General features: G+C 40.9%; 1 protein-coding gene across 5 annotated transcripts in view; it reads left to right on the top strand.

Moving 5' to 3' along the window:
• The window catches only part of UTRN (utrophin), an 846,507-nt gene that overhangs the window by 765,112 nt on the left and 58,147 nt on the right, over positions 1–23,248 (top strand). For all 5 annotated transcript variants that reach the window (XM_077283030.1, XM_077283029.1, XM_077283032.1 and 2 more), the window contains 2 exons: positions 5,156–5,322; positions 10,019–10,130. In XM_077283030.1, coding sequence (XP_077139145.1) covers positions 5,156–5,322; positions 10,019–10,130 — 279 coding nt within the window. The remainder of the gene's footprint in view (positions 1–5,155; positions 5,323–10,018; positions 10,131–23,248) is intronic.

The following is a 23,248-nucleotide window of genomic DNA, read 5'->3' as shown; positions in this document are numbered from 1 at the left end:
GCTGGTCTTAGCTATTTTTTTATGTCAGCAAAGAATTGCATTTTAGGCTATTTGAGCTTTTTAGAAGAGCCCTGCACCTTCCTCGCGTTTGGTAGAAGATCAAGTTCAACTGATGTTTAATTCATGCTCCTGCGTTTAATTTTGCTACATTAGTTTGTAATTTGTTTGTTTTATAGCTGTGGCTCTTTAGCATTCTGAGTTGGCATTTCAAAGCAATGTGCCCAGGGATAAGTGTTCTTGTAGACAAATACCTCACTCCTCTATCAGAAATGAGCCATTGCAGTGCATATACTGTACTGTAGAACGGACTTCATTGGCTAGTGTTGTTGTCTGTAACATGTATTTCTAATCTGTTACATTTATATATAAATGCATATATACATTCTACATAAAAATCCACTAGCCATATTAATGAATGATTCCAATTTTCTCAAATTTATTTTTTCTTTTTTAATTCTAAGTTACAGCTTAGAAGTATTTCCAGAGCAGCAGGCACAATTCTGCTGATCCTAATTATAACAATGGGACAGCAGTACATTTTTTGAACATCAGATGAATGTACAGTTTTTCATGTTCAATCACTTGCAGGAATGCGAATCAAAAGTGCTAACTCAATAAAGACATTGAGCTGGTGTGTAATGCTGAAGGATTTCATCTTAAAAGCCAGCAGTATTGTGAATGCAGCTCTGGATTATACATATGCTGTAATCCAGTATATTGATACCTCCAGAAAAGATTAACCTGTTATCCAGCCCAGATTTCCAATGAGAATGTTTCTATACGACCATATATTATGCATGCTGGACACTTTAAAGTTTATACTTGCAATTATTATTCTTATTATTATTATACATTTTTATAGCGCCATTTATTCCATGGCGCTTTACATGTGAACAGGGGACAAATATAGACAAATACAATAAACATGAGCAAAAACAAGGCACTAACAGGTACAGAAGGAAAAAGAGGACCCTGCCCGCGAAGGGTCACAGTCTGCAGGGGATGGGTGAGGATACACTAGGAGAGGGTAGAGCTGGTTGTGCGGCAGTTCTGTAGGTTGAGGGTCACTGCAGACTGTAGGCTTGTCGGAAGAAGTGATTGTTCAGGTTCTTTTTGAAGGTTTCCATGGTAGGCGAGAGTCTGATGTGTTAGGGCAGAGAGTTCCAGAGTATGGGGGAAGCACGGGAGAAGTCTTAGATGCGGTTGTGGGAAGAAGAGATAAGAGGGGAGTAGAGAAGGAGATCTTGTGAGGATTGAAGGTTGCGTGTAGGTAAGTACGGGGAGACCTTGTCACAGATGCATGGAGGAGACAGGTTGTGGATGGCTTTGTATGTCATAGTAAGGGTTTTGAACTGGAGTCTCTGGACCATAGGAAGCCATTGAAGGGCTTGGCATAGGGGAGAGGCTGGGGAATAGCGGGGAGACAGGTAGATTAGTCGGGCAGCAGAGTGTAGGATGGATTGGAGTGGTGCCAGAGTGCTAGAGGGGAGGCCAGAGAGTAGGAGGTTGCAGTAGTCAAGGCTGGAGATAAGGGCGTGCACTAGTGTTTTTGTGGTTTTGTGGTCAACGAATGCGCGGATCCAGGAAATATTTTTGAGTTTGAGACGGCAGGAGAAGGCAAGGGCTTGGATATGTGGCTTGAAAGAGAGGGTAGAGTCAAGGATCACCCCGAGGCACTGAGCATGTGGGACTGGGGAAAGTGAGCCGCCATTGACATTGATGGATCGGTCTGGTGGAGGGGTAGAGTGAGATGGGGAAAGATGATGAATTCTGTTTTGTCCATGTTCAGTTTTAGAACGCGAGCAGAAAAGAAGGCTGAGATAGCAGACAGACAGTGTGGGATTTTGGTGAGTAAGGAGGTGAGGTCAGGTCCGGATAGGTAGAGCTGCATGTCATCGGCGTAGAGATGATACTGCAAACTGTGGGATTCTATGAGCTGTCCCAGGCTGAAGGTGTAAATGGAGAAGAGTAGGGGTCCTAAAACTGAGCCTTGAGGAACACCGAGAGACAAGGGGCAAAGTGAGGAGGTAGTGTGGGAGAGGAAGACACTGAATGTTCTGTCTGTTAGATATGACGAGATCCAGGATCGTGCCAAGTATGTGATGCCAAGAGATGAGAGAATCTGTAGCAGGAGGGAATGGTCCACAGTGTCAAAGGCAGAAGACAGGTCCAGGAGAAGGAGGACAGAGTAGTGTCGCTTGCTCTTGGCGGTTAGTAGGTCATTGGTGACTTTGGTTAGGGCAGTTTCAGTTGAGTGATGGGGTCAGAAGCCAAAGAGGGAGCAGGAGGAGAGGTTGGTGGACAGTTCAAGATGGACATGCTGTTTTGAGGCCTAAGGGAGAAGAGATATCAGGCGATAGCTAGACACAGGGGATGGGTTGAGGGAGGGCTTTTTGAGGATGAGTGTGATTAAGGCATGCTTGAAGGATGAGGGGAAGACACCAGTTGTGAGTGAGAGGTTGAAGAGGTGTGTTAGGGTTGGGATGAAGACTGTGGCGAGGTTAGGGATGAGGTGGGACGGGAGCGGGTCAAGCGTGCAAGTGGCGAGATATGATCTTGACAGGAGGGTGGAGAGCTGATCTTCTGTCATGGAGGAGAAGCTGGTTTTGGAGCAGCAGGGTTGAGCAGCTAAGAGGGGCATTGGGGGCTGCGGGCCAAAGCTTTTTCTGATCGCATCAATCTTCTGCCTAAAGAAAGAGGCAAAGTCTTCAGCAGAAATGAGAGGAGAGGGAGGAGGTGCTGGGGGACGGAGTAGAGAATTGAAAGTGTTGAAAAGGTGTGTAGGGATGTGGGACATGGAGGATATGATAGATGAGAAGTAAGTTTGTTTTGCAGCAGTGAGCATGGACTTGAAGCTGTCGAGGGACTGCTTGTATGTGGTGAAGTGGTCGGCAGAGCAGGATCGCTTCCACCTCCGCTCAGTGACCCTGGAAGCCCGTCTCAGTTCTTTGGTCAGGCTGGTCAGCCAGGGCTGCCTGTTGATTGTACGAGTTTCGCTATGCATGGGGGGGGCAACCGAATCAAGTGTTGCTGTTATTGTGGTGTTATAAAAAGTGGCAGCAGCATCTGTGTCATGAAGGGAAGCTATGTCTGTAAGAGGGAGAAGGGACTCAGAGAGAGATTGTAAATTGAGGTGTTTGACATTTCTGCAATCAATTTAATTGGTTCTGATAACTTCTAAAATTATTTTATGTCTTGATAAATCAAATGGCATTGTGTCATCATGTCTGAGATCAATTTCCCCTCACCTTGGAAATGACTAATATAAAAAATGCTCTCACTCTCAAAGTATGTAATGGAGTGGTATTCGGTGTCACGTGCATGGTCATTAACACCTTTTTATTTTCAATATTGGCAGGGGGCTCCTCCCTTACTAATGTGACTCTTTTCACATGTCTGATTACCATATCACTTTATTGTGTCCTAAGTATAAGTAGCATGGTTATTTTAGAGCATCTGCAATAATGATGATATCCTATCTGTTGAGAAATAAAGAAGATCTATGGAGAATAATGATTTTTTTCAATATTAATTGGGTTTTATTAAAGGGGTGGTCTGAAATGAATATTTATTTTCATCATACATGTCTCTCTATTTTAATAATAGTTTTCCTACTTTGGTTTAATTAAAAAGTCCCTATCCCATGGATGTCACTTTCCAGTGTAGGACTAGTCTCTGCTCCTTAGAGTGCGCTCTGTTGTTGGCTTTTGGCTTCTTATTAGAGTCTGTGAGGGAGCGCACTGTCACTATGTATGGAGAAAAAGATTGCACAGTAACATGGGAGCTTGTACTGAGCACCAGTCAGAATTGACAATCGAGGCATGCTCAGTACATCACAGACTAGCCTAGCCCCTGAAATGGATGTTACAGATGACGCATCGTTTCAGGGTAGGGACACATGCTGGGGAGGTGACTGCAGCCTGTGCCCCCTGATGATGTTCCATTTGAGTATTTTAGCATGACCTCAAAAGAAGCGTCATCGAAATGGAAATAAGTAGAAAAAAATAAAGCAGATTAGAAAGGGAAGGGTAGGGACTTTTTATTTAAACCATGTTAGAAAAAAAAACTATTACATTATTAAAATAGAGATATTGAGTTTGAAAATAAATATTAGTTTTGAACCACCCCTTTAAATAATTAGTGTTTAAGCTTCGTGGAAGGACTGATGTTAGTATAGCTGTCTGTATAGGAGTTTTTGTATTTTGAGGCAAATTTTTCTGTTAATTTGCAGTTATTATTATTATTATTATGAATTTATATAGCACCATTAATTCCATGGTGCTGGACATGAGCAGTTAACAGTTTTTAAAATAATTTACGGTAATTATTTTTGGAACATTACTAAAATGACTTTATTCTCAGCTGGACTCTACGAGAGTCGCAAGGAATAGAAAAAAGGAAAAATTTCACAATAAATATATTCATAAATGCCTTTATTTATTTAAGTAAATAACCTATACTATGTAGTATCAAGGTATCTCCAAGTCATTGCAGCCCTTTCTACCATATGTCCTTACAGGCGCCTGACGGATTTCTTGTAGTCAAACAAAACAAGTGTGATTTGCTAATTAGAGAATGTATGAATTTATTTTTAGTGGCAAACCTCTTGGGCATTTTTTTTCTATTCCTGAGAACCCTGTAGGGTAAGTTCACACTAGGCTTTTTTTCAGTGTTTTTTTTATGCAGCAAAACTTGATCTCTTGGCAGGAAAGAAGCTGCAGTATAAAACACATATTTCCTTGTTTTTTCTTGCATTTTTTGCTGCTGTTTTGGTATTCTAGATTTGTGTGAAGTGTGAACTTAGCCTTGAAGGGAGCCAGACTCTTCCCAAAGCCACATCATAGACATTTCATTCAGCCAAACTGCTCTAAGCTGATTAGGTCTAAGCAAGCCAAAACTGCCATTTCTGGCTTGGTTAGTAGCTCTAATCATGTTTTAAAGTTTGTTAAAGTGTTAGACTTTGATTTAAAGGGTTACTTTGATTTAAAGGGTTGCTGCCTCCACTAAGTTGCACTTGCAAATTGCATTTCCTCCATTCTGTAAATGAGCTAATTTGCATTGGATAATCTGAATAATGGCAAAAACTCACAATATTGTAACGTACTATTGGTGTAAAAATACAGCAATTTACCCAGATTTCCTCTTATATTTGAAGGCACAAAATAAACCAGAGATCAATGTGAAACAGTTCATTGAGTGGATGCGTTTGGAGCCCCAGTCTATGGTGTGGATGCCTGTTTTGCACAGAGTAGCAGCTGCTGAAACTGCTAAGCATCAAGCCAAGTGTAATATCTGCAAAGAATGTCCAATCGTTGGGTTCAGGTAGGTTCATCCAAGTCTCCTATGCCAAAAAGGCATGGTTAATCGCTCTAAATGTATTATAGTACACTCCAGGCAACCTGCGGGGACCAAAGGACAATACATTATTTAGAGTTACTCTCTTCGGTGTTTTTCGAATCTGCGTTGTGCAAAAGATCAGTTTTGTCTGTGATATTCCTTTATATTGGAAACTTGTTGATTTATTTACACAGCTATTTCTATCCTCATTTTGTTTGCTTTCTGCAGACGTTTCATATATTTGGAGACCTTTCTTTTCTCCATGTGTCCAATAATACAATTTGGAAGCAAGTTGTTTACCAAGCTTAAATTAAAGGTCATCCATGCATGCATTTTTATCAGTGCACCAGGTTGCTCAAGTGTCCTGGAAAATGGAAACTCCATAAGAAAAAAGAATGTACTGCAACAACATTTTCAGCGTTTTAATAAATAAACTCAGTTAGAAATATCTATCTATATATATATATATATATATATATATATATATATATATATATATATATATATATATATATTTTTTTTTTTAATCTAATAAAGTCAGAGAATTCTTTGTATCCACATAGAACCGATCAATTATTTTTCTTAGCATTTTAATTAGCTAGCTTCATGCTGAGCATGTACAGTAGGAGACAATCTTTTCTACTTTTCTAGTGTCTGGATCTAAATTTTTAATTTGATGGGTTTTAGTTAAAATTTATTGTTGTGTTTCAGGAGTTTTATTGAAAGTTTTATTTTTTGCAAAATATGCTTTGTTATCTGTGTTCACAATATTATTATGGACTAGATGGTAGCCCGATTCTAACGCATCGGGTATTCTAGAATATGTACGTAGTTTATTTATGAATATTTTAGAATAATACATTGAATACACAGGATTCGGCCAACCGCGACCAATTAGCGAAGCGTGGTTCAAATCCCGTGCCAATTCGCGGCCAGGCTGCGCCTGCTGCCGATTGTTCGCGGCCGGCCACGTAGTATATAGCACAGCCACGTAGTATATAACAGCCCACGTAGTAAATAGCACAGCCACGTAGTACATAGCACAGCCATGTAGTACATAGCACAACCACGTAGTATATAGCACTGCATCATCATCTCGCGAGATCGCAATGCATGGAGCGGTCACCGGAGCGTCGCGAGGAGCAGGAAAGGCCTGTTCTGGATCCGAGGGGCTGACGGAGGGTGAGTATATAACTATTTTTTATTTTTTTATTATTTTTAACATTAGATCTTTTTACTATTGATGCTGCATAGGCAGCATTAATAGTAAAACATTGGTCACACAGGGTTAATAGCAGCGTTAACGGAGTGCGTTAACCGCGGCATAACGCGGTCCGTTAGCGCTGCCATTAACCCTGTGTGAGCGCTGACTGGAGGGAAGTATGGAGCGGGCACTGACTGCGGGAAGTAAGGAGCGGCCATTTTGCCGCCGGACTGTGCCCGTCGCTGATTGGTCATGGCTGTTTTGCTGCGACCAATCAGCGACTTGGGATTTTTTGTGACAGACAGACAGAAGGACAGACAGAAAGGCGGAAGTGACCTTAGACAATTATATAGTAGATTTGTTTGGTTTTACAGGATTTAAAGGGAACCTGTCACGTGACAAAAACTCACCTGCAGATATGGGGTTAATCTGCAGGTTAATAGGGTTCTGAAACTGCCCGGCGCTCGCACTTAGATTCCTCCTAACTTTATTGCCCCCAACAGCGTTCGTCTTCCAGTCATAGATGTAGCATCGGCACGGTTTCAGTCAACGCTCAGTGAATAGAGCAGTGACTGTAACCGCGCAAGACTGACAGAGGCTCTAATGACCATTGACAGCTCAAAACAGCTATGTGATCGCTCCGTTTGGCCGGCACTGTGCTTTTAGATGCTGCAATCAGAGGCATCAGAGGAGAGGTGCAGGGACACTGGAGATAGCCAGATCCAGCAATCTGGAGAGCTATAGAGCAGCGCTTTCAACCAGGATAGCAAATAGCTTGTATGCTTCTTGGCTAGGAAAGTAGAAAACTACAGAGGCTGTCGATAACTTAGACAATAAGCACTAAGCTATAAAATTAAAACTTCCTCATGAGAACGGAAAGGATTTTTAATGAGAAGTAAATTGCAAAGTTGCCAGCTTTTATAAGCACTTGCCAATTTGTACCATATTTGAAGTTAAAACAACCCCTTGTACTTATGCCCAATGTGTGTTAACCTTTGTTGTTACCTGTATGAAATATTAAGGAAATTAAAGAATATTTTTTCGATACTTTGGTGATAAAAGCTCTGGCCTCTAAAGTGAAGGAGACCTTACTTGTCAGGGCTCTACACTTTCGCCCTAATTTTACAGCTCTGAGACTTCCTGCTTCTGAGCTCCGACATACCACTATGTGGTAGGACACTGTGAAGAGTGAAGCATCTAACCACAGAAGATTCTCTTACTTCATGCTGAAAGCTAGCCATATACATGAGATGGATGTTGGACGAACGATGCTTCCGCCAATCTGTCGGCTAGCAGCCAGATCGGCCACACGCAGGAGCGCTTGTTCAGCCAAGTGCTCCTGTGCTCTCTATGAGAAAGCCATCACCTGACATGTATGGCGAAAGGTTAGAGAGTTTAAATTTGGACATTCCGGATCCTTAACTCCCCTGACAATCAATTGCCCGGATCACCATACACATTAAACAGTCAGCTGAACCCGTTGATATTGATGGGTCTAATGTATATGAGGGACGTGACTGTCCAGCAATTTAATGGTCCTTTAGTTTATGAGGTGACCGGTGTTGGTGAATAACATCATTTTAAGCTCAGATGCACTGTGATATTGGGCTCACTTTCACCTGTAGCCTCATAGCTTGCAGCTTAAAGACAAATGATATCTCTGATTAAGCCAACACTATACAAACACAAGTATCATGTTGAGATATTACCGATAGTTTAAACGGGCACCAGTAATAATCTTAATAAAGTTGTAATTGCATTTTTCCAACCCAAAGTTTTTTGCTCCGTAACAGAATTGAGGGTTTATGTTCTACAGGAGTTTTCCCAGGGCTGTAAATACCTTTGTGAGAAGCTCATTACAGCTTGTTTGAACACTTTTCATAAAACCTTATACCGAGATGAACACAAGCAGCAAATTGGCTTTTTACTAGGTTACATAGAAAATAATTATTATTATATTTGTGTATCTCCTCTTGGGTCATAGATTGCAGTATTAAAGCCATCAGTTTCAATATCATGGCCATAAAGACTGATGATCAAATTACATTCAAAATGCGTTTTCCCAGTAAAAAAGGACATTTTTCAGATTTTCTTGTTATATTTAATAAGTCTGTGGATATTTTGATGTGAGCAATAACAGTGTACCGCATCCTGCTCCTCAGGCTTATTGGCACGGATTCCCTAAGCTCTTAGTGCTCATGTGACAAAGTTAATAAGGCCGCTCTCATCATTCGGTGCTAAATTTACATGGCAATTAAAGGATAAGGTGGCCAAGACTGATTAAGTGGAGGGAAGCTTCAGAAACAAAGATAGTGGCTTGTAATAATTAATGGTTCTGAACTGTGACTTTGCACTTAACCTGCTTCTGGTGGAAAATGTCAATATTCGGACAAGAGTTTAAAAGTTTTACTATAAACTAATTAACTTTTAATTGACAACTGATGTTAATGCTATTAATAAGGGAAAACAAAAACTTTCTAATGACTAGGAGCTGTGCTTTGCAGCACAGAACTGTATGGATAGACGAGAGCCATCAGGACCTGAAGTGACACATCTGTTCTGCTTGGAGCATTTGTCGACTTGGACACCTCCTTTGTGTTAGATAGTTCACTTGACCACCCATGGTACCAGTTCAGAGGAAAGAAGGATGAATTGTGTACAGCAGGCTGTGCACGGAGTACACAGATGTGTCAGATCCTTCAGAGATGTACTTCATAGCAACTTCCTTCCCTAGCTGATAGATGAAATCTCTGAATGAGTAACTCTTGTCTGTTTTAGGGATTGGCAACTTTATCTTTTTGGGAACATGTTTTTGTGACACTTATTAATATGAAAATATTACTGATTCTCCTTCTTTTGCACTTTTTAGGCCAGCCTTCCTCACAGACTACACAGCACTCCTGTTCTCAAAATGGCTGATGACGGAGAGTCACATGACCAGACGAGTCCATCAGCTTCCTCCAATTGAAACACTGCTTTCCCATGTGCAGTATTTTTCAAGTGAAGGAGGTTGATGGTCAGGTTTAATCACATGCTCCTCCACCAGCAGCTAATTTGAGAATTGAAGTGCTGTGCAGTCTGTGAGTAAGGCTGGCCTAAAAAGTGCAATAGTAGGAGAACCTGTAATACTTACATATAACTAACTGCCTTAAATTCAAGTCCTAAGCAACCCTTTAATCTGAAGAACTGTCTTTTTTATTGGGGAGAGAGGGTTACAACTTATTCAAGCGATATCAGAACTGACATTTTCCTCTAATACCAGCTAACTCTTTCTCCTCTCTCACTTGCCCCTAGTAAGCCTTTTGTCTTCTTCTTTAAAATATGTTTTCTTTCTTTAAAACTACAAATAAAACAGAACTTGCAGAAGGTATACTGTTTGGTATTATATTTATGCATTGAATGTTCCTATTTTTGGGGGTTAAGTTATATTTAAGTTATATAAATAAGTTATATTTTTATATTTTTCTGTTATTACAGGTACCGGAGTCTAAAACATTTCAACTATGATGTTTGTCAGAGCTGTTTCTTCTCTGGAAGAACTGCAAAAGGTCACAAGCTGCATCATCCAATGGTGGAATATTGCATACCGGTAAATACCGTAACATTTATAGATGTGCCTGTGGATTATAGGGTTCACGTCACTACAGTTTTAAGAAAACTGCTAAAGACTAAAAAGTGATTGTACCATCATCAGTGCCATCAGTGGTAAACAACCTGCACATTTAGTGAACCAGTGTGTGTTCCAATGTGCTAGGTTATGTTCGCACAACATCTTTTCCAGACATTTTTGAGCAGGTCCGCTAATATAAAAATCATTTTTATTTCTATAGCACCAACATATTCCACAGTACTTTACATTAGAGGGTTCTTGTACAGAAAATAAAGATATTGCAGAATAACACAATTCAACAGATACCAAGATGAGTGAGGGCCCTGCTCACAAGCTTGCCATCTATGAGAAAATAGAGAAGACAGGAAAGGGAAATGGTAAAAAGTGCTATGAGGGCAAAACGGGAATAGGTAGAAAAGTGAGGAGAGGAGATACGCTAGTTTAAAGTAATGCATTTTTAGGTCACTCTTAAAACTGTGGATGTTGGGAATTAATCGAATTGACATGAGTAGTGTATTCCAAAGAATTGGTGCGGCACATGACAAATCTTGGAGACGGGAGTGTGAGGTTCGGATTATTGAGGATGTTAGTATTAGGTCATTAGCAGAATGGAGGGCACTGGTAGGGTAGTAGACTGAGACGAGAGAGGAAATGTAGAGTGGTGCTCAACCGTGGAGAGCTTTGCCCGTGAAACAAATTGCTCCTCAGCCTATTCAACACCCCCCAAGCTGCTCCCTGACATATACTCGTCACGGAACATGGAGGCGTTAAAATTTCAGTCTTATTTCTCTACATATAGTGGAGCTTAGTCCAGTCTTATGGACTTGAATAGGTATAAGTGCATTACCAGACACAGCCCATATCGTTGATTTTATGCTGCTCCTATCGTTACCTACAATTTTCAGGTGACTTGTAAGTAAACTCCGAGTTGTGAGCTTTTGCATTAATAAATCCTAATCTACTGTACTTGTTGCACAGATCCATAATATATCCGCATACATTCACATAGAGGTCTTTTGTATTTTGTTACTGTTCTCAGCATCACATGACTATTCTTCGCTCCACTTAAATCAGAACTTTTCTTTCCCCAGTGTGATCTGGAATTGATTTGCACACCACTTAACAGATGTGTTTGTCATACTTGAACAAGCTGGCATCAGTGTCTGTCTCTGGCAGGCTGAAAAATATCCCACTGTCTCAAATTCCCTTTTCTGCATTGTCTTTCTGTGCAATTAACCCACTAGAGATTGGAGGCCTTTTATTTATGGTTGCAGCATGCAGGTATAAGTAATCCATGGTCTCGTGAACACCAAGTGTTGATTTCTCAGTAAAGGAGCATACGTAATCCATTCTGATAGTTCTAACTGGGTTTGGTATATTGATTTTGGCCCTGAGCCACCATTGCTTTTTCTGCAGTTTTCTTCCAGTTTTTTGCTCTTTTAAGTGGCTTTAGTATTTGTGCATTATTGTCTATACATTTTGCTACACTTTTTAAGCTTTGACACAAAAATTGAACTTCACTTGAGTTCGTACACATGCAGCTCATAAACCCATGTTCACATTGGCCATAAAACATATAAAACCTACAAGAGAAAGAATGAGCAAAAACCCTGCTGTAGCTAAGTAAATACAAATCAAAAAGTGCATTTGAATAATACAGAATTTTTAGTAATACTGCTTTTGATCAAAAATAGCATAAAAGCCATTCCACCTTTTTTTTTCCTCTACAACTCTGCTTTTATCGATGTATTACCGTACTTAGATTCATTAAATGCGACTGTTAACAAATGCCACATCTCACTCTAGTCCCTGTCTGGAGTAAGGTTTTTTTAGTTGAGTTTTCAACCTGGCACATTTTTAGAAAAACTTGCAACTTTTTAAAAACTGGTTAAAGACAACAATTAAAATAGTTTTTTAATTTTGTGCCAAAGTCATGAACCTCATACGCTAATTTGAAGGATTTGCCGCTAAAAAATGACCGTAGCACAAGAAACGTGACTTCACGAAATCAAAAATGTTGAATCTGGGGCTTTGTATCCATTTATTTTAAAACGAATGTTCAGCATACTAAGACATTGCCTCTTGGTGTGGTCTATTGATGTGTGTATGTGACTTCCAGTTATTAGCGTTAAAGTAGTTGTCCACTAATGAACAACTCGTTCTTAAATTCTAAAGTGCCCCAGGTAAAATAAAGAACACGTACATACCGGCCCAGCTCCTTTCCAGCGATATCTGCAGTGTCTCCCAACGATCATGTGACATTGCTGTGCCAAGTGATCGGTGTAGCTGATCAGTAGTGCTGATAGGCTACAGTGCTCACATGACATAACACTGTCATGTGACTGCCAGATAATAAGGCATTGACTTTCCTGAAAAGAGGATTCTTTATTTTTTGTTTATTATCTTTACAATTTACCTGCTCTCCATTTTGCAGAACGGAGGAATTTATAATTATCTTATTTATTTCTTGCTGCTTCATTTATCAGTCACCTCTGCAGTCTCTCAGCAGTGACCAGTCTTTTAGGCAAAGAGCACAGCGCTTTCAAGCTCTTTGCTCTAGAGCTTGTAACCGCTGCTCTGTGGCTGGTTGGATCAGCCAGCTTCAGTGCAAAAGCACTATTCTAATGCTGTAGAGGCAAACTTGCCTTTGCTTTCAGCATCAGAGAGGGCACAATTCAGACATGTGGTACATCCATGTATGATACTCTTTTAAGCCTGTCTCTGTAAGGCAGGCTGTATGGTAGTTCTCACCTCACTATGGTGCAGTGCCTCTATCCAAATCTTGCTGGTAATTCTAGAGGAAGGCAAGAGAATCTTCCTTTTCGGCCAAGGTTTGACTCAAGAAACCCCTGTTCAAGCTCCATACGCACTGTGGTGCAGTGACCAATGTTACAGCCAGGGGGCGCTGTGTGTGCGCTTCAATATGCGCTTGGAGGCATAATGGTGATGAGAGAAAGTCTGGCAGGATTATAAATGGCCGGTATGTGTGTCGCAGAGGAGGTCACTCTGCGCTGTCAGTCTGAAGTTAAGTTGGTGTGCTGGGACCTGTAGTCCCACGTGTGATTGTGTAGTTCTAATGGGAGATTGGCAGGGCTAGTTATGAGAGATGGGAGGGTCAGACTAGCCACACACACCCACACTCCCACCCAGGGGAGTGGTTACAGGTATGTAATGTGACCAGGGTGTGGGTCACATGGTTCCTGTGCAAGGTCCTGGACGGTCGGTGTTGGAAGCTCCTGTGAGTGGAGTCTTCCTGGAAGCACCTGAGACCGTGGACTTAGTGGACGAGGTGTTGGATTGTCCTGGTATGGACTGGAGTCCTGCAAGCACCTGATAAGAGTGTGAGTCCTGGAATGGTCAGGGTGTTGGATTGTCCTGGGTTGGACTGGAGTCCTGCAAGCACCTGGTACGATCATGGACTGATGGGCCTGTGTGTTGAAAGTGCCTGTGATTGGACTTCCTGAAAGCACATGGAGAGGTTGCAACTACAGAGCCTGTGACGGCTTCTGTATTGGGGAGGCTACAGTTCCTACTGTGGGTCCGGACTATCCGAGGTGCCCTGGTCACAAGGACGGTGATCCCAGTGAGGCAGCTTTCCCCTGTGAACCAGCACTGGCAGGAGTCAGTATATGGAGCCGGAGCTCCTGTAAGGTAACTCCAGGTAACAAGGGGTTACGGGCAGACACGGATCTGCCATTGGAATAGACTATCGATGGGTAATGTGTTCCGTTGATTTAAATAATTAACTGTTTGTGTTATGGTTTATGACGTTTAATAAACCGGAATAGACTGTTTAAGCGGAGAAATCGTGCCTGAGTGCTTAAATCCCGTGCCAAGCGAGTGCCCCCCAACACACTCAGGTAGCGTATCGCCACAGCACTCACAAGAGATGAGATCAAAACAACTTAGCAGTTTTATTTCACAGGAGTTAAATGGTGAAAAGGGCAGGAAAATGAATATAGAACAGCAAATTATGTAATCTAGCACAATTACCACTGCTCCATACTACTATCCCCAGGCATTATGGACCTATGTGCCAGGGCTGGCTGGGGTTACACTATAGGATAGGCCACTAGGGTGATTTGCAGTACGGGAATTAGAATTCTTGACATACACTTATGGATTACAGTTGATGATGATGGAGACACATGGCAGGCGACAATAGGCACTCACCTTCTAACAGGTACCACAGAACACATGACCTGGCTGCATCAATACAGTTAACAAGGCCAGCCTTGGAGCCCAGTTGGCCCACATGTTGCTTGCAGAAACGGTTGGTGCACTTCAGTATAGCAAGATTTCCTTAGTGACAGTTCTAAAATGAGCTCCATAGTAGTAGAACCAAAAGTCCCAGCAGTATCCACACTTCATCATTTCTGTCATGAACTCCTTATCTGTAGAAATACAAGTCCCAGCAATATCTGCTCACTTTCTGATGCAGCAGACCTGATGCCACTCCGGGATCCGCCATGGGGCTGCAACATTCATACCTAGGAGCATAGGGAACAGATGGAAGGAATCTTCCTCTAAAAAAGCCAGGAGGCGGTGGTCATTTCCTAGTAACCTGGGTGTTCTGCAGATGGGTACAGCTCCCGAATATGTTCTTATTTCCTCACACACTGAGCTGCTGGGCTGTCAGCACTCACTCTGTGCCTCTGTCCTGCGCTCTTCAGTGTCAGGCTCTCTACAGTCTCTAATAGAGGAGTACACACAGGTCCCTGGGCCCTCATGTCTTCTCCAGCTTGCTCAGCCAGTGAGTCTCTGCCATTGTTGCAACTCCTCTTCCAAGATGTAAATAAGCGATAAGTCTCCTGGGAATTGTAGTCAAGGGCACTGCAGTGAAAGTAGCATTAAAGGGGTTTTCCACTACTCAGACAGCCCCTTCTCAAATAGCATGTTTGCATATAACAACACCTATCCTCACCTCTGTTCCAGCGGTGTCGGCACTCACTCTCCCAGCATCACATTATGCTCCCAATCAGTGCTGACTTCACTCTCCCCACCTTCGGATGAATCAAACTCTCTGACTTCCTCTTGATGGTTTGATTCATCTGAAGGTGGTGATAATGAAGCCAGCCCTGATTGGGTGCATGGCTCATGTGACATAACAATATAACGCTATCCCTGGGAAAGCAAGTGCCGACACTGTTGGAACAGCTCTAGTACCAGAGGGGAGTATGTGTTATTTTACTGGTGCAATCATGCTGATTGATATGGGCTGTTCGAGTAGTGGACAACAACTTTAATGTCTGCTACTGTGAATGTCTGCTTGTCCCCAGTTGCAGCAGTCTCTGCACACCATGCTCTTCCTGTAGATGCAACACTTGCTGCTAACCTAAACGGTCACTCCTGGCAAGCAAGAAGCTGGGAGGCCGGGGAACTATTCGCTTTGAAGACCGAACATAGGACAAACCCTTTAAGCTTTATGATCAATCAACAGTTTATGTTCTTTTTTTGGCAATAACATTTTGTGCACCAAATATAAGATCCAGCGAACGCTGCTTATATTATTGTCTGCTTAACTTCTTGGCATCTAAGTTTTCCTAAAATTCCCAGAAGCACACAACACTGTAATTCCTTTCAAAATGCCTTATTTTTTAATAGTATAGAAGAGAAAATCATTTGAAGAATGATTGCTTTAAGGCAAGGCAGGCAATAAACGACTTTTTTCATCATTTAGAAGGTTGGAAGAAACACTTAGCATTTTTAAGTGGAAATGATTTTCTTTGTCTGTAAGTGAAAAAGATTTTGTCTGCGTAACAGTTCTTAGGGCTAAGATGGAACTCTTCAACCTTACTAAAATACACTTATTCCGTTATTACGCTTGATGCTTGCCTCCCAGAGGATCGATTTGTAGTGGCTGTAATTACTGTTGATGTGTTATTTGTACAGTGACGCGGAATGTTGTATTCCCCTAAAAGAAACGAATATCGTGACAGGCAACTTGTCAGGAATTGTTAGCATAATTACTAGCTTATTGCATTGAGTCAGGAATACTTCATACATAATAAATGATACTTGCAAAACATTGCATTGTTGTTCTCATCTACAGGACGCAAGCTTATTGCAGAAGGAAAACTAGTTACACTATATATACAGTACAGATCAAAAGTTTGGACACACCTTCTCATTTAAAGATTTTTCTGTATTTTCATGACTATGAAAATTGTACATTCACACTGAAGGCATCAAAACTATGAATTAACACATGTGGAATTATATACTTAACAAAAAAGTGTGAAACAGCTGAAAATATGTCTTATATTCTAGGTTCTTCAAAGTAGCCACCTTTTGCTTTGATGACTACTTTGCACACTCTTGGCATTCTCTTCAAGAGGTAGTCACCGGGAATGGTCTTCCAACAATCTTGAAGGAGTTCCCAAAGATGCTTAGCACTTGTAGGCCCTTTTGCCTTCACTCTGTGGTCCAGCTCACCCCAAACCCCAAACCATCTCAATTGGGTTCAGGTCTGGTGACTGTGGAGGCCAGGTCATCTGGCGTAGCACCCCATCATTCTCCTTCTTGGTCAAATAGCCCTTACACAGCCTGGAGGTGTGATTGTAGTCATTGTCCTTTTGAAAAATAAATGATGGTCCAACTAAACGCAAACCGCATGGAATAGCATGCCGCTGCAAGATGCTGTGTTAGCCATGTTGGTTCAGTATGCCTTCAATTTTGAATAAATCCCCAACAGTGTCACCAGCAAAGCACCATCACACCTCCTCCTCCATGCTTCATGGTGGGAACCAGGCGTGTGGAGTCCATCCGCTCACCTTTTCTGCGTCGCACAAAGACACGGTGGTTGGAACCAAGGATCTCAAATTTGGACTCATCATCAGACCAAAGCACAGATTTCCACTGGTCTAATGTCCATTCCTTGTGTTCTTTAGCCCAAACAAGTCTCTTCTGCTTGTTGCCTGTCCTTAGCAGTGGTTTCCTAGCAGTTATTTTACCATGAAGGCCTGCTGCACAAAGTCTCCTCTTAACAGTTGGTGTAGAGATATGTCTGCTGCTAGAACTCTGTGTGGCATTGACCTGGTCTCTAATCTGAGCTGCTGTTAACCTGCGACTTCTGAGGCTGGTGACTCGCATAAACTTATCCTCAGAAGCAGAGGTGACTCTTGGTCTTCCTTTTCTGGGGCGGTCGTCATGTGAGCCAGTTTCTTTGTAGCGCTTGATGGTTTTTGCCACTGCACTTCGGGACACTTTCAAAGTTTTCCCAATTTTTCGGACTGACTGACCTTCATTTCTTAAAGTAATGAAGTCCACTTGTTTTTCTTTACTTAGCTGCTTTTTTCTTGCCATAATACAAATTCTAACAGTCTATTCAGTAGGACTATCAGCTGTGTATCCACCAGACTTCTGCACAACACAACTGATGGTCCCAACCCCATTTATAAGGCAATAAATCCCACTTATTAAACCTGACAGGGCACACCTGTGAAGTGAAAACCATTTCCGGTGACTACCTCTTGAAGCTCATCAAGAGAATGCCAAGAGTGTGCAAAGCAGTCATCAAAGCAAAAGATGGCTACTTTGAAGAACCTAGAATATAAGACATATTTTCAGATGTTTCACACTCTTTTGTTAAGTATATAATTCCACATGTGTTAATTCATAGTTTTGATGCCTTCAGTGTGAATGTACAATTTTCATAGTCATGAAAATACAGAAAAATTTTTAAATGAGAGGGTGTGTCCAAACTTTTGGTCTGTACTGTATATATATATATATATATATATATATATATGTTGTATATAGGTTTCTTTACGCTTTATCAATTCCTTTAAAAAAAACGTTGATATTGTCATGCAGTGGTCACATTTCATAGCAAGGTGAGCAATGTCACACAGGATTTGATTCTCAGTACATCTCAGATGTATCAGCCAGCAAAAGTTACCGTTACCTAACAGTGACAGTGTTCTTAAAATTCATAGATGTCAATGAATACTGACATGAACTCTCATCACTAGTGTCACATTTCTGTTGGCTTCTTTGAAGTTGTGTACTTGAAAGTGCTTAAAACATTTAAATGCCAAGATCTTAAACCATGATTCGTCGGCGCAAGTTATTGTTCTGGTATAATCATATGATGGCTTAAAAATATATTTAAATAAAGGGAAATCTTCATAGAGAATATAAACATGGCCTATTAGCATGTTCACCTTCTCGACCTGATCATGCATCCTCCTCTGTGTTTCCTCCTTTGGACCCAGTAAAGGTGTGATCATTAGGTAAAGGAAGGGAATAGGAGCTCATGGGGCCTAGGAGACCCAGTCAACTTTGCTATGCAGGAAGGTAGCTGCAATTCCCCCTGTAACTGGGGCTGGAAAACAAACCCAAGTTACAAGAGAAATAAGCAATAAAAAGAATGAGAATGTTTAATTATTAATTTTATTAATATGTTAAAATGCACTGCAAAGGGAAAGTGGAAGGGGACATAGTGTGTAAAATAAGTGAAAAAAATTAAAGAGAAACTGACAGTAGCACTTTCCATCCCCACCCATATAAAAATATAGGAAAATAATGAAGTCAGCTTACCATTTGCTGTGTTTGGACTCCCTGATGCCAGCCAACACCTCGCACGGATCAGGTTGAGTAGTCGTGATAATTAGAAAAAAGAAAGGAGGATCCAGTGATAGGCGGAGGTGACTAAAAAATAACTTTTATTATAAAGTTATTAAGACGAAAAACACATATGTCGTGCACTGTACACTGTTAGGATAGATCAGCATATTTCGACATGCGTCTTACTCATGATCATGTTGATCCATCCTAACAGTGTGCAGTGTCCGACATGTGTTTTTCATTTTAATAACTTTATAATAAAAGTAATTTTTGTAGCCACCTCTGCCTATTGCTGGATCCTTTCTTTCATATAAAAATATGTCCATTATCTAAAATTAATTTGTACAGAAAGGTAATGCCAAAAAAATGTTTGTAGCGGTTCTTTGTGGTCATGATAAACATTTTAAAAATACATACACGCCTTTTCTACTTTTCTTTACATTTCTCCCAATATCAACAAAAAAGCTAAAAAAAAATTACAAATGAATCCCCATGTATCACGAAAAAAAGAGGCAAAAGTTATTTGAATACCCAAACGAGAACATTTTTTAAAAGTGCATGTACTGTACAATAAAACCTGAAAATATGCCTGGTTAGGAAGGTGGGAAATGGCCTGGTCAAGAACTCATTAAAGAGAATAAAGAGTAAAGGCCGCCCATACACATTAGTAAAATGTTGACAGGGCCAACAAAATCTAATGTGTGTGGGATTCTTGACTTTTCACTGGTAGATATGTTGGGGAAAAAAGGAGTGAACATGTTAAATTTCAGTGTCCAATCCTTTTGTTCTCCAGTGGGTATGGGAAGTATTCATACCCCTTTACATTTTTCACTCTTTGTTTCATTGCCGCCATTTGGTAAATTCAAAAAAGTTAATATTTTTTCTCACTAATGTAGACTCTGCACCCCATCTTGACTGAAAAAAGCAGAAATATAGTAATTTTTGCCCAATTTATTAAAAAGAAAAACTGAAATATCACATAAGTATTCAGACCCTTTGCTCAGTATTGAGTAGAAGCACCCTTTTGAGCTAGTACAGCCATGAGTCTTCTTGGGAATGATGCAACAAGTTTTTCACACCTGGATTTGGGGATCCTCTGCCATTCTTCTTTGCAGATCCTCTCCAGTTCCGTCAGGTTGGATGGTGAACGTTGGTGGACAGCCATATTCAGGTCTCTCCAGAGATGCTCAATTGGGTTTAGGTCAGAGCTCTGGCTGGGCCAGTTAAGAATGATCACAGAGTTGTTCCGAAGCCACTCCTTTGTTATTTTAGCTGTATGCTTAGGGTCATTGTCTTGTTGGAAGGTGAACCTCTGGCCAAGTCTGAGGTCCAGAGCACTCTGGAAGAGGTTTTCATCCAGGATATCTCTGTATTTGACTGCATTCATGTTTCCTTCAATGACAACCAGTCCCTGCAGCTGAAAAACACACCCATAGCATGCCACCACCATGTTTTACTGTTGGGATTGTATTGGGCAGGTAATGAGCAGTGCCTGGTTTTCTCCACACATACCGCTTAGAATTATCACCAAAAAGGTCTATCTTCGTCTCATCAGACCAGAGAATCTTATTTCTCATAGTCTGGGAGTCCTTCATGTGTGTTTTTAAGCAAGCTCTATGCTGGCTTTAACATGTTTTGCACTGAGGAGAGACTTCCATTGGGCCACTCTGCCATAAAGGCCTGATTGGTGGAGGGCTGCAGTGATAGTTGCCTTTTTGAACTTTCACCCATCTCCCTACTGCATTTCTGGAGCTCAGCCACAGTGATCTTGGGGTTCTTCTATACCTCTCTCACCAAGGCTCTTCTCCCACGATTGTTCAGTTTGGCTGGATGGCCAGGTCTAGGAAGACTTCTGGTGGTCCCAAACTTCTTCCATTTAAGAATTATGGAGGCCACTGTGCTCTTAGGAACCTTGAGTACTGCATAAATTCTGTTGTAACCTTGGCCAGATCTGTGCCTTACCACAATTCTGTCTCTGAGCTCCTTGGCCGTTCCTTTGACCTCATGATTCTCATTTGGTCTGAGATGCACTGTGAGCTGTGAGGTCTTATATAGACAGGTGTGTGCCTTTCCAAATCAAGTCCTATCAGTTTAATTAAACACAGCTGGACTTCAATGAAGGAGTAGAACCATCTCAAGGAGTATCACAAGGAAATGGACAGCATGTGACATAAATATAAGTGAGCAAAGGGTTTGAATACTTATGACCATGTGATATTTCAGTTTTTCTTTTTTATTAAATTTGCAAAAATTGCTAATTTCTGTTTTTTTCAGTCAAGATGGGGTGCAGAGTGTACATTAATGTGAAAAAATAAACTTTTTTGAAAATACCAAATGGCTGCAATGAAACAAAGAGTGAAAAATTTAAAGGGGTCTGAATACTTTCTGTACCCACTGTATACTGGCTGGCGATTGCTTCATGCAGCTTCTCTCTGACACTCGTACTTATTATAAAGCTGGTTGGTCCGTACAATGCAAGCAGTTTTTACCTTTTCAATCACCCCTATTGCCTTAGAGACTATAAGCTTACAATTATGACCCTAACTTCTCTTGTTTGAATTGTTGAATTATGTCTTACTCGGTATGTCTGACATTGTTTCTACATGACCTTCTGAATTTTAAAGTGATGCCAAATACATTGGCGCTATATAAGGAAACTTATTATTTGTGTTATTATTAATATTATTATAGAGCTGAATTTATTATTACGGCTGCTTCTAGAGCTCTCTCTTTCTCTCAATAGCAATTATAGCAAGTTCATTTTCTTATTTGGCATTACAAATGAACTGATATTAGGCTTAAATGTGCTTCGATGAATTGGCTTTAAATTAATTTTAAATTACATTAAATTAGCTATACATTATAAGTAACAGTATGGTTTGTGCAAAAGAAATGTACTATGTGAGGTAATGTCTAGCAAGAATCCGTATTTAAAGAGGCTCCCTGAGGTCTTTATGTTTTCTTATGAGGCTAAAAACTTACATGCAGGTAACAGACCACTCTTGTCGGCGATTCTACAGTATCCGGTGACATCATGTCGGCAGCTCATTCTCTTCCGCTTTGCTTTGTTGATGGGGCATTACTGTCTATGTCATGCTGCCTGACTGCAAGGATCCACCTGTAAATCAACATGACGTCGTCAGTGACGCCCCGTCAATAAAGCACAGTGGAAAAGAAGGATCTGTTCTGCTCACATGATGTCACCGGCAGCTGGAGAATCGCCAACATGTATGGTCTGTTACCGGCATGTAAGTCTTAAGCCTCATAAGTCTATAGAGCAGACTGGCAGATGAAGAGCTACTCTGTTGATTTGAGCTCAAGTTAAGCAGCGGAATCTCTGGCAAGAGCAGCCTGTGACCGTTCTGTGCTGGCAGAGATCAGCACTGTGTAGCTAAGCTAACAACTACTTGCCTGTAAGTTCTTGGCCCCAGAAAAAATACTAAAGTCCTGTATAACCCTTTAATGCCCTACTATTCACCCAAGCCCTTTTCAAGACATATTTCATGTAAGTAGACAGTATCCTCATGATCTGTTGCTTGAGTCCTACTGTTGACAATTATACAACTCTTTTACTATATTAAACAATGGTTTTTGCTGGTAAGTCTGTGGTTGGCTTTAGAAGAAATACAGTGGGGAAAATAAGTATTTGATACACTGCCAATTTTGCAAGTTTTCCCACCTACAAAGAATGGAGAGATCTGTAATTTTTGCTGTAGGTACACTTCAGCTGTGAGAGACAGAATCTAAAAATAAAAAAAAACGAAAATCCCATTGTATGATTTTTACACAATTAATTTGCTTTCTTTGTAGGTGAAAAAACTGGAAAAATCAGCAGTGTATCAAAGACTTATTTTCCTCACTGTATAGTGCACATGATTATTTTTGTGTAATTTGTCATTGATATTTACGGTACTCTTCCATCTCCCAAATTTTTGGTTCCCCATTCTTTATTTTGTGTTCTGTTTTTAAATTGTAAATGGACGCTGTGTAACTTTCCTTCTATTAGCGTACTGAATAATGTTGTATTATCTTTTATCAAGCACTTTTTAATTGCAAAGGGTTTTTTGCAAGCTTCAATTTACGAAAACGGTAGTAAATCATGGTAATAAATACAAGTCAGAGAATATGGACAAGGGATGGATATCATCAGAGTATAATTGATGGGTATTGCTGTGCATGTATGGTAGAATGATACATGGGTCATCTCAAGGACTTATTTTACTGCAAGTGTATGGAAAGGTGCATTGAAATAAACAGTGGTGTAGAATGTCATGTCAGATTTACAGTGCAAAAGCGATTTAAGGCAGCTGTCCAATCACAACAACAAAAATAATTTGTACAGTAAGTCACTACCTATTTTGATGCTTTGTACTTTTTGCTCAGCAACATTAGGAAAGGGATGTGATGTACGACTGCATCTCCACCGCCTCCAGGAGTGTGGGGTAGTCTGAGACACATCCCCTCTCATCATTGGTTCAAGTTTCTGCTTTCTCCCTGATCCCTGCTGCTTCGCCTTTTCCGATTGGCTG

Source organism: Ranitomeya variabilis, chromosome 2 (assembly GCF_051348905.1).
Source record: "Ranitomeya variabilis isolate aRanVar5 chromosome 2, aRanVar5.hap1, whole genome shotgun sequence".
Taxonomy (NCBI): Eukaryota; Metazoa; Chordata; class Amphibia; order Anura; family Dendrobatidae; genus Ranitomeya; species Ranitomeya variabilis.
This window is presented reverse-complemented; position numbering and strand designations above follow the sequence as displayed.